General features: G+C 40.0%; 1 protein-coding gene across 24 annotated transcripts in view; it reads right to left on the reverse strand.

The window, feature by feature from the left end:
• Positions 1-12,780, reverse strand: part of LOC121441888 (dystrobrevin alpha-like) — a 349,129-nt gene that overhangs the window by 69,432 nt on the left and 266,917 nt on the right. For all 24 annotated transcript variants that reach the window (XM_041643231.1, XM_041643233.1, XM_041643241.1 and 21 more), the window contains 2 exons: positions 7,872-7,957; positions 916-1,070 (listed from right to left, as the gene is read on the reverse strand). In XM_041643231.1, coding sequence (XP_041499165.1) covers positions 916-1,070; positions 7,872-7,957 — 241 coding nt within the window. The remainder of the gene's footprint in view (positions 1-915; positions 1,071-7,871; positions 7,958-12,780) is intronic.

Consider the following 12,780-nt stretch of genomic DNA (forward strand, 5'->3'; position numbering starts at 1 on the left):
TGACTTCATGAAGCAGGGTTAAGGTCTAGTGCAGCCTGCCATGCATGTCTTCATGGAGCAGGGTTAGGGTCTAGTGCAGCCTGCCATGCATGTCTTCATGGATCAGGGTTAGGGTCTAGTGCAGCCATGCATGCATGACTTCATGGAGCAAGGTCAGTCAGCGTATAGTGTAGCCTGCCATGCATGTCTTCATGGAGCAGGGTTAGGGTCTAGTGCAGCCTGCCATGCATGTCGTCATGCATCAGGAGGCTAGTTATATTTCTACACATGCATGGTAAGAGTGACACTTGTTGGAGTTTCAACTTTGCAGACGGCTGAATAAATGTAGATGGATGATGTCACTAGCTGGGTGAGCAGTGTGGTTTTCCAGCAGCTGCTGTGCACACTTATTTCCTTTTTAAATGCTGTTTTATGTTTTAATTAAACAGACTGCTGGAGAAAGCATGCCTTGTTAGTTTAGACTGTACAGTAGTAAACAATATTATGGGTGTGAATTTAGAAACTACCACTGTACGGTATTGGGGAACAAACATATGATCTGTCCATAGAGGTATAGACTGGAGATGCACTAAACTAAGTGCCTTCCCTAGCAACAGGGTCAGCTGAAAGATTAAATTAGACAGTAGACATAGTTAGCATGATGTTTGCCTTTTGGCCAGTGAGCACTAGTAATTATTACTATTCAGGTATATGTATCATATATATTACATACATATAACATGCATACATACATATATACAAGCATGTATATATCTATATCTATATATGTTAGTTGCTGGATCACAGGCCATTTGTCAAAGGTTGGAAAAATATACCCTCGGCTACTGTCAGGAGGAGGAAATTAGGCACCCAAGCACGGAAGTCACAGACAGAAAGGGAATAACAGTGTTAGGAAGGGTTCCTTAAGAAAGGTACCTGTTGGGAGAAGCAGGATCTGGCTGACTGTTCTGTATAGCCAAATGAAGGACCTTCAAACACGGCTGTGGGAAGTTTGAGAACTTCCCGAAGGAACTGGTCGTATCTTCCGTACACCATCACCCCACTGGAGTCAGAGATCATTGAGAAAATATCTGATGGGAAGAAAGGATGAAGGTGTTTACCACATAAACATCTGGAGTGTCCGGTCAACATCTCTCACACAAATAATGCAAGATAAATGTATTATTTATGAGAACATAATATGAAACTCGCTTTGTCTGCTGAAATGGTCTCAGCATGAGAGCCAGTGTTTTCTTCCTCTTGTGTTGTTTCAAGACAGGGTCTTGCTATATGTCTGGTGTCTTTTTGAAGATGAATTGTAATTTGGGTAATATTAATACATTTTGATAAGACAGGGGACCTGATTTTGTCCTGAGGTCAATTTTCAACTCACATAGAATGCTGCTAAGATACATATTGTATAAGTGATACATGCTGCTGTGGCTTGAGCATGAAATGTCACCCATAGGCTCATGTGTTCGAACACCTGGCCCTTATCTGCCATGGGGTGGTGCTGTTTGGGAAGGCGGTGGAACACTCAGGAAGTGGAGTCATATTGGTGGGAGCAGGCTTTGAGGTTCTATTTTCTGTCCCCACTCCCTGTTCTTTCTCTGCTACTAAACTGCTGATGCTGGAACAGGCTAGTCCCCCGCTCCTCCTACTGTCTGTTTTCTACTGTAACATCTGGATCTCTTAGGAACTGTGAACCAAAATAAACCCCTTTTCCCTTTAAGTTGTTTCAGCCAAGACATTTTATCGTAGCAACAGAAAAGTAAGACAAAATTGCCAACCTCTTAGGAAACAGAATGAAATTATCCCTATAGAATTAGGAGAGGTATGTATATCATTTATCTGATTGGCACTTATTTATTCATTTATACCATTATCAAAATTTTGGGGTTTGATTTAGTGTTTTTGAAAAATCAAGGGCACAATAGAGATAAGGATGAAAAGAAAAAAAAAGCCAACACTTGAGTAAGTTCTCACAGAGGCAGAAAACCTTGGCAGGCCACACTGTCCATAGGGTGGAGGGCATGTGACTTATGGGAAGGTTTTGTGTGGTGGAGAGGAGCCTGGCCTTACAGCTGATCTCAGAGGTAAAGTCAGGGTTTCAGATTATTCCCCAGAGTGCTTCTGGCTTCACTGAGCTGTGAGCTCCATTCTGCCGTGATATGGGCTTAATGAACACTAACAGCTCAATTCCCAAGGTGCTTCCTAATCTCCCCTGGGAATCACCAGAATGGAAGGACTTGCCATCAGTTTATCTAATGCTAATTAGACATCACTCCACCAGTGTAGCTGCTGCGACAAAACCCAGTAAATTCAACACATGATCTCTGTTTACTTTCAGTTTCAGTGTTTCAAGGTCAGAATGTAGCCGAGGCTCTTGCCAGCTGAGGCTAGCACATTCACGCTGTAATTCTGTGTCACACATTACAAGCTTTTACTGGGTGATGGTTTTAGGAGGTGAATCAACTCTCTTCATTCGAGATCTTCCTGATGAAAATGACATTTTACAATTGATATTAATGCTGATATTCTGAGGTTACTATCCAAGATGTGCAAGGAGCTCAGATAACTCAACAGTAAGAAAAAACATCTGACCGACAATGGGCAGAGAAGCCAAGGAGATACTTCCTGAAGGAAGGCATACAAACTGGTTAGAGTTTATTAAATGCTCAGTGTCAATGTTCATCTGCCAAAGGCAAATGAAAGCCACGGCCAGGTACCATCTCCAGTGAAAAGGAAAACAAAAACGACAGTACAAACAAAAACGAGTGTGGGAGAGAACCTGGAGCAAAGGGAATAGTTGCGGAGCGCAGTGGAAAATATCACAGTTGGAAACAGTAGAATCACTGCACGATCCAGCAGTTCTATTCCTGGGCCTGCATCAGAAGGTATGCGTAAGTGAAACTAGTGTGTTGATGAAATGTCTGTGCTCCCATGTTTATGACGACACCCGTACAACTGTGGAGATGAGCAATCAACCTAAGTGTCTACAAACTCATAAATACAAAAGTGGTACATCCCCTGTGGAGTGTTGCTCAGCCATCGGAGGAGGAAATCCTGCCATCTGCAAGAACACTGCTGGGCTCAGGGAGCAATCTGCTAAGTGAAATAAGCCACACACAGAGGCAAATATTACATGTTCAGACTCATATGGAATACAAACATGTTGATTTCAGAAGTAGAGTGTAGAATGGTAATTACCAGAGCCTCGAGTGCTTAAAAGACAGGCAGGGTTTCGAACATGTTGTCAAAGAATATATAGTTATAGCTAAGGAGCAAGTTTTAGAGAGAGCCTTCACAGAAGGGTGGCAAGGTAATGAAATATGTGTAGTACAGCTGATAGATGCATGTGCTCTCATCACAAAATACCGTATAAAATGGTGCATATGCTAATCAGATGGATTTAACCACTCCACAGTGTATTTGTATGCAAAATATATGATAAGTAATTAATTTTATGTTAATTAAAAAATTTAATTTCAACCAAAGTGTTGTCTTCATATCTCTGCAATGTTGTTTGCTTACAGGACTTTCTCTCAGGCTCTAGTCACACTGTCCAAGAATAAATAAATTGAGATGAATCTGCCAGCAGAAGAATATGTTGATTAATTCTATATGTAGATGCTGAAACATTCCAATGGACCGGGAGAAAAGAAAACCTGGGAAAATCAGACTGGCTTTTATATGGTGACTGCCATCTTGTTTGCCTTGGGGAAGATGGGCTGGTTCTAACAGGGTCACCCTATGTCTCGCAAGACTCTGATTTTCCAAGCCAGGGTTTCTTGTGACATGTTGCCTGGGCTTTTCACATCACTAAGTGAAAGAATTCAGGCAACCTTTCTGTTCTGGTTTGAATATTGACATGCAGCTGTTAGTTCTGGGGTGGGAGGCATGGTCTGCAGGTTCAGTCTAAAGGATAGCCCACCCGTGGTTCCTCTGCTGGCTCCTCATGCCTCCTGATCTACCTCAATATGAACACGGCACCTCACACTCTCACGGCTATGGACAGAATACTGTCCTGCCACCATGCCTTCCTCAGTGTAGTGGTCTGCTTTCCCTGAACTGTAAACCTGAGTAAACCATTCCCCCATAACTGTCTGGGCACATTGTGAAATATTTGGGCACAGTGAAAGGTAATGTATTTAATCTTTAACTAGAGCAAAAGCAGGAATACCCATAGTACTTTCCACACATTCCACACTAAAATGAACTTCTTTTGTGTTGAGGAAGGTCATCTAAGAGCCCAAGTAAGTATGGACCACAGGGATTATCTGGAAGTGGCTATGGGTGGCTTACCCAGGTCTTCAAAAAGAAATGAAGGAACTCTAAAGTTGATGTAAAAACCTTACAAGATACATGGCTGCATCTTGGTTTTGGGTTCTATGAGTATGAATATATAAGAAGAATAATTATTTCAAGGGTTTAATCAGCTAACGGAGTAAAGCATTCAGAATCACACTTCACATGTGGGACACAGTGATATTTTCATTCTGTATTTTTTTCTGTTGCTGACATCATAGATTCATTTGAAATCTCCCATGGGAATTTTCCTTGTGACTCCAGATCATATTATAACCCCCTTTGTGTCTCCTACAGTACCACAACATGAATTTTCATTCATTGGTTCATTCAGCTACAATCACAGTGTATTTTTATGCAAAATATATTATTAGCAATTAATTTTATGTTAATTAAAAATCAATTTCAACCAAAGTGTTGTCTTCATATTTGCAATGTTGTTTGCTTACAGGGCTTTCTCTCAGGCTCTAGTCAAACTGTCCAAGAATAAATAAATTGAAATGAATCTGCCAGCAGAAGAATATGTTGATTAATTCTATATGTAGATGCTGAAACATTCCAATGGACCGGGAGAAAAAGAAAACTTGAGAAAATCAGACTGGCTTTTATATGGTGACTGCCATCTTACTTGCCTTGGGAAAGATGGGCTGGTTCTAACAGGGTCACCCTGTGTCTCTGCAAGACTAAATGGGTAGCATTGTGGTGAATCAATGGATATATGGGAAACCAGATGCAGTTCTTGCCCTCTGGGAGGCTTGGCGGATTGAGAAAAGCTTGAAGGATGCCTCGTAGACCATCACAGATGATAACACCATGGTGTGATGCTGGAAGAACAGGTGGATGCGATGCAGAGGGAAGAGCTGGTCAGGGCAAAGCGTAAAGGCCACTGAGTGGTTATCACAGAGGAGGAGGAATCGGCTCAAAAAATCGGGATCAGACAAAATGGAGTGCAAGCACAATGCTCTCAAGGAGCTTCCAGTGGCCTGGGATGGGGTACTAGGGTACTATGGATGGTGACCCCAGATATAAAATGCCTTGAAGCTTCTACTATGGAATTCAAATTGTGTCTGGAAGATATCAAGGGAGATGATGAGGGGTTTAAAGCAAGCCAGAGAGTTAGAGGCTCAACCTTGGAGGTATTTGCAGAGGCAGATTAACCCATTTAGAGCAAACACAAGGTAGTGTGGGTCTTCTGAACTAAAGAAAAACAGTACCCAGACATTATAGACAAAGTAAGACATCCCAGGCTTATGGTGTTAGACTTGGAATTCCTTAAGACTTGGATTGTTGGGGGTGGAAGAGTTGGCTGAGTTGGTACAGTGTTTGACTTGCATGCATGAGACCTTAATTTGCACCTGGAAATGCTGTGTGTGTGTTTGTGTGTGTGTGTGTGTGTGTGTGTGTGTGGTGGATGCTTGCAATTTCAGCCCCAGGAAAGCAGACACAGGAGGACCCTTGCAACTAACTTGCCAGCCAGTCTAGTTTAATCGGTGAGCTCCAGGCCTTGTCTCAAAGGACATGGACAAAATTCCCCCACATGACATCTAAGGTTGTCTACTATCATGCATGCGCCAAGTCATACTTGTACACAGATGTGAGTATGCATATATGCATACACATGCTTGTATGCAGACACACATGGACACACTTAAGAAAAAACAGCCAACAGGAAGAGACAAGTGTTCTATCCCATGAAAGCAGTTAATTAAAAGATGAGAAAAATTAAACAGAAAAGGCCACTTTATGCTATGGTGCTCTGCCATATGCCCACAGAAAGTGCCCTTCTTTCCATAGCTGCACCAATGGTGTAACATGGTGAACACCATGCCTATTGGTTGGTGGTGGCCCCAAATCGTTGTAAAATGGAGTTAACATTCTCTTTACTGCATTTTAAGTATTTAATAAAATTTACTTCATTTTTCTGTTAACTGTACTCAAGTTGCTTGCCTAGCAACCATGCATTTGATGTATATTTTCACATTTTTACTGTGTGTGTGTGTTCATGCATGCATGCATAAGTATATGTCTAGCATGTGTGTAGAGATGTGGATAAATCCTGGGAACTGGTTCTCTTTATCCACTTGGTGCAATCCTGGGATTTAATTCAGGTCTTCAGGTCTATGTGCAACCACCTCTGACCACTTTCCTTTCAGATCTGATCCTGCCTTAAAGGACAAGTGGCTCCTCCAAGCCTAGGGTCTGGAGATGAGTGAGTCTGTCAGAGTTTCCTTTTCCCAACAATTGCTTTAGTGACTGCTCTGAGATGGGCAAGATGCCCGCACAGGCCAGAGAGTGGCAGGAGATTTCTGATATGGCTGCCCCCAGTAGCGGGCAACATCTGACCAGGGTAGCTGAGCAGAAGCGCCTGGTACTCCAGGATAAGGACTTGCTGGCTTCAGGGAAGGCTCAGAGGCTCTGCATCTTTAGAAAAGTGCCTTTCACCAGTTTGGCTCAAACTTAGTCTAAGATAGGCCTCTTTAATTGTGTGTCTATGGACACAGCATTGAATCAGTATCCGAAGATGCTTGAGGATTTTAATGTTTGAGAACTTTCTCTACCACCCTCCGCATAGATGGCCGATTGATATGAAGGCAGCAGCTCTGGGTTTCCCTTCTTGTTCATTCATTTTGTTAAACTTTCTTTTCTTAGCCCAGTCTTGAAGGAAATACCTCCTAGATACTTCTGAAGCCACTTAGAAGGTGAGGAGAACGCCACTGGTTTCTGGAACTTCTAATTGATTGTCTCCCAGCCGAACAATCAAGTAGATAGTTTCAGTTTCTTTATTTCCTCGGCCAACTGAAGAGAAACAAACTGGCCCCAGGGTCTGGGTGGGTGTCTCTGAATTCTGGCGTCACTGGCTGCTCCATGAAAGAAATCATGGGTGTGAAGGAAGCTGACGCCACCTCAGTCTTCCCACGCTGTCACTAGCCTGGTTAGCCAGCGGGAAAACATTCAGACAGTGTGTCTGCTAGATTCCCAAGGAGCAAAGGGCTGTCCCTCTTTTTCTCACTCCCTTTCGACTACTCTGAATCCAACAAGCAGAAAGGGAGGGAGGGAGGGACTCCATGATCTACAGAGCTGGAGGCACCCTCCGGGTTTTTATAACCATCCCCATTACAATGTGGAAGGACTAAAGACATGAAACCGCGTCATAGTGTCATAGTGTAACTTAGCAAAAAATGGCGTGGCTGGACCCACAGCCTGGGTTATCAATGCCAGTTGTCATGTTCTTTCTAACACAGCACGGCAAACTCACAATAGTTAGGGTAAGAGACAGGGTGAAATCACAATACTAACATTATTTTAAATTAGTGAAAATTGAATACTTTAGTATCAGAAAGATTCTAGTTGGAGATACTCGGGCAGTTAAAAATAATGATAATTCAAAAGTAGAGGGGAATATTCATTTCACCTAATGTGAAAATAATTTTATTATAAAATTTAAAGGCCAAAGAAGGCTGCGTTTGAGATAGCGCCACAGGACAAGGGAAGGCAGAGATAGACAGGGGACGTGGCAAGACTAAGAGAGAGGATGTAGGTGCACAACAGAGACAAGCAAGGAGGTGGGGGTGGGGGTAACTTACATCTTAACTTGTCCATGATCTTCCCTCCACACAATGTGGCCAAAGCCATTTTGACAGCAAATACTGAGATTTTACCATGGCCTTCCCTGTTTAATGATAGGAGAAAAAAATGGTGTTATTTAGGGTACTTCCAATAAAGAATGTTGACATTTTCCATTCTGTAGAAATTGTAGGATACATGGCTGCATGCATTATGCAGACACATTTTAGAAAGGGTTGTGAATACAATTCCATACACATCGCTGAGAGACTGTCTATTTGACGCTTTTGTTATTCAAGAGACATCAGAATCTCTTACTTTATTCATTGAATATGTCACTTGCTCAAAACATAGGCTGGTAGCCAGAGAAATACGCCCTAGATAGCTGTGGGTTTAAATAGCAGATCATGCTTTTTTCTTAGGCTTTCATGAAATAATTTTATGCAAGACTCTAGTCTTTATAATTTATTCAAACAGACTTCAGAAATTTCATATTTTATTTCCTTAGAGAATTTTTAAATTTTTAGTTAAGGTAAAACTGAATGTGGACTTTTTAAAATTACAAGTTCAACTTTTTTAAATTGTATTTTGACATTTTTATTTTAGTTTTTATTGGAAATAGTCTTCTCTTATACGATACATCTGGAGTGCGGATTCCCCTCCTTACATTTCCTTTAGTGTCCCCCTACCCTCCCTTGTCCCTAGACCCACTCCCCTGCTATTTTCATTCAGAAAAGAACAGGTCCCCAAGAGACTATTTAAAAAACACATTTTCTAAACACACAAGCAAGTCAATTGTTTCTGTGTAATATATTTACTTTAAAAAAAGACAGTATTTTAAGGGGTCAGAGGGTAGGAGCTCAGTTGTAGAGCTGGCTCAGTGATGTGGTTGCTATGGATGCATGAGAACCCGATCTTGGATCCCCAACATCCACATAAAGCCTGACAAATGGTGGCAAATACTTGTAACATCACTACTGAAGAAGCAGAGTCAGATAGATCATTGACCAGCCTAGCCAAATCAATGAGCTCTAGAATCAGTGAGAGAACTTGTCTCAAAAAATAGATCAGTATATGCCTTATGAACACACATGCAGGATTTCCCAGTTAAAGTACTTGTAAACTGAATCCAGGAACATATCCAAAAGATTTTCCACCATGATCAAGTAGGCTTCATCCCAGTGATGCAGGGATGATCCACCATACATAAATTGATAAATGTAATCCACCACATACACAAACTGAAAGATAAAAATATCTTATCTAATTAGATGCAGAAAGGCCTTTGACAAAAGTCCAACACTCCTTTATAATAAAAGTCCTGGAGAGAGAGTAGGGATACAAGGGATAAACCTCAATATAACAAAAGCGATACACAGCAAGTCCACAGCCAACATTAACCTAAGTAGACAGAGAAATTTGAAACATTTCCACTAAAATCAGGAACAAGATAAGGGTGCCCATTCTCTCCATACCTATTCAATATAGTACTTGAAGTCTTAGCTAAAGCAAAAAGACACGTGAAAAAGATCAAGAGGATACAAATAAGAAAGGAAGGAGAAAAGTATTCTCACTTGCAGATGATATGGTTTTATATTTAAGATTCTAAAGAGTCTCACAGGAAATTTCTATAGTTGGTAAATACTATATTTAGTATTTACTATATTTAGCAAAGTATATGAAACCAACACATGAAATCAGCACATTATTTTAAATCTACGAATGACAGACAGACTGAGAAACAAAGCATGAAAACAGTATCTTTTACGATAGTTTCAAAAATATCTTGGGGCCAGGCATGGTAGCATATGCCTTTAATCCTAGCACTCTGGAGGCAGAGACAGGGAAAATCTCTGTGAGTTCGAAGCCAGCCTGGTCTACAGTGATTTTTCAGGACAGTTAGAGCTGTTACATAGAGAAATCCTGTCCCCTGTCTTGAAAGAAAAAACTAAAACAAAACAAAACAAAAAATCTTGGAATAACTCTAATCAGGGGTGTGATAAACTTGTATAATAAAAACTTTAAGAAAAGCTTTTACAGCTTTTGTAAAGCAAAGGATATGGTCAACAGACGAAACAGCAGCCTAAAGAATGGGAAAAGTTCTTCACCAACCCCACATCAGACAGAGATCTGATCTCCAAAATACACAAAGAACTCAAGAAATTGGTCATCAAAAAACAAATAATCCAATAAAAAATGGGGTACAGACCTAAACAGAGAACTCTCAACAGAGGAATCTAAAATGGCTGAAAGACACTTAAGGTAATGCTCAACATTTTAGCCATCAGAGAAATGCAAATCAAACAACTCTAAGATTCCATCTTATACCTGTAAGAAAGGCCAAGATCAAAAACACCGATGGCAACTTATGCTGGAGAGGTTGTGGGGTAAAGGGAACACTCCTGCATTGCTGGTGGGAGTGCAAGCTGGTACAGCTGCTTTGGATATCAGTATGGTGATTTCTCAGGAAATTAGGAAACAACCTTCCTCAAGACCCAACAGTACCACTTTTGGGTATATATCCAAAAAGTGCTCAATTATACCACAAGGACAAGTGTCCAACTATGTTCATAGCAGCATTGTTTGTCACAGTCAGAACCTGGAAACAACCTAAATACTCCTTGACCAAAGAATGGATAAGGAAGATGTGGTATATTTGTACAATGGAGTACTACATAACAGAAAAAAATGACATCTTGAAATTTGCAGGTAAATGGATGGAGCTAGAAAACATAATTTTGAGTGAGGTAACCCAGACCCAGAAAGACAAATATCACATGTACTCACTCATAAGTGGTTTTTAAACATAAAGCAAAGAAAACCAGCCTACAAATCACAATCCCAGAGAACCTAGACAACAATGAGGACCCTAAGAAAGACATACATGGATCTAATCTACGTGGGAGGTAGCAAAAATATCTCCTGAGTAAATTGGGATCATGGGGACCATGGGAAAGGGTTGAAGGGAGAGGAAAGGAGGGGAGCAGAGAAAAATGTATACCTCAATAAAAATCGATAAAAGAAAAGATTTTATAATAAAAAGCTTATTATTAAAAGAAAAAAAATTGCTAAAGAAAGAAATTGAAGAAGACTAGCTAAGCAACCATGAATAATAAAAGAATTGCTGGAGGTGTCACCATCCTAGATTTCATCTTACACTATAGAGTTATAGTAAAAAAAAGTCAGTATTGCATAAAAACATGATCAATGGAACAGAACTTGAGATGCGATCATAACTACAGAGCTACAGACACTTGAGTTTTTAAAAAGAATCCAAAATGCACACTGAAGAAAAGATAGCATCCTCAACAAAATAGTGCTGGTCAAACTGGATGTGTGCACGTAGAAGAATACTAATAGATCCCTATTTATCTTCCTGAACAAAAACTCCCTCCAAGTAGATCAAGGATCCTGACATAGACCAAATTCCCTGAACCTTAAAGAAAAAAAGAGCAGGGAATTCACTTGATCTACATGGGCATAGGGGATGTCTTCCTGACCAGGACCTCCAAAGCACAGGCACAAAGACCAATATTAGTAAATGGGGCCTCATGGAGCTAAAAAGTTTCTGTATAGCAAAGGACATCACCATTCAAGCAAAGCACAAGCCTACAGAATTGGGGAAAAAGCTATACATCTGGTAGAGGGTTTGTTTTTAGAACATACAAAGAACTAAAAAAAAAAAAATTAAAACTCAGAAACCAAAACCTAAAAAAACAAAACCTAAACATCAGGAAAGCTATTCAATTAAAAAAAAGGGTTACAGTGTTAAATAGAGTTCTCAGTTCTGAAAAGATGAAACACAAATGGCTAACACTTAAAAATTTTCAACATTCTTTGTCACCAGAGAAATGAAAATTAAAACTATTTTGAGATTTCATTCTACACTAACCAAAATGGCCAACTAAACAAATGTTGGCACATACTGGCGAGGGTGTGGGGAAAGGGGAGCACTTACTCACTGCTACTAGGAATGAAAACTGGTAAAGTCAATGGAAATCTGCATGTAAGTTCCTCAAAAAGCTGAAAATCAATCTAACACAAAATTCAGATGTACTGCTCTTAGGCAAATATCCAAAGGACTATGTCACTTTAGAGATATTTGCTCATCCATGTTCATTGCTGTGCTATTCATAATAGCCAGAAATTGGAAACAGCCTAGGATGTCCATCAATTGATGAATGGATAATGAAAATGTGCTTACATTTACACAATGGAATATTATTCAACTGTTAAGAAAAATAAAATTATCCAAGAACACATAAAAAATCATCAACCATAATCAAGTTGACTTCATTGGAGAGATGCAGGGGTGGTTTAACACATGAAAATCTATTAATGAAATCTACTATATAAATAAACTGAGAGAAAAAAAACCATATGATCATCTCATTAGATGCTGAAAAAGCATTTGATAAAATCCAACACCCCTTTATGATAAAAGTCTTGGTGAGATCAGGAATAAGGAATGTATCTAAACATAATGAAAGCAATAAACAGCAAGCTGACAACCAACATCAAATTTGAGGGAGATAAACTCAAAGCGATTCCATTAAAATCAGGAACAAGACACGGCTTTCTTTCCATATCTATTCAATATAGTACTCAAAGTTCTAGCTAGAGCAAGAAGACAACAAAAGGAGATCAAGGGGATACAAATTGGAAATGAAGAAGTCAGACTTTCACTATTTGCTGATGAAATGATACTAAACATAAGTGACCCTAAAAATTCTTCCATGGAACTCCTACAGCTGATAAATACCCAGTAGTGTGACAGGATACAAGATCAATTAACAAAATCAGCAGCCATTCTATATATAAATGATAAAGGGGCCGAGAAAGAAATCTGAGAAATATCACTCTTTACAATAGCCACAAATAACATAAAGTCTTGGTGGTAACTATAACCAAAGAAGTGGGACAAGAACT

This window comes from Microtus oregoni, unplaced genomic scaffold, assembly GCF_018167655.1.
Source record: "Microtus oregoni isolate MIOR12 unplaced genomic scaffold, Mior012 000082F_ref0000272, whole genome shotgun sequence".
Lineage (NCBI taxonomy): Eukaryota > Metazoa > Chordata > Mammalia > Rodentia > Cricetidae > Microtus > Microtus oregoni.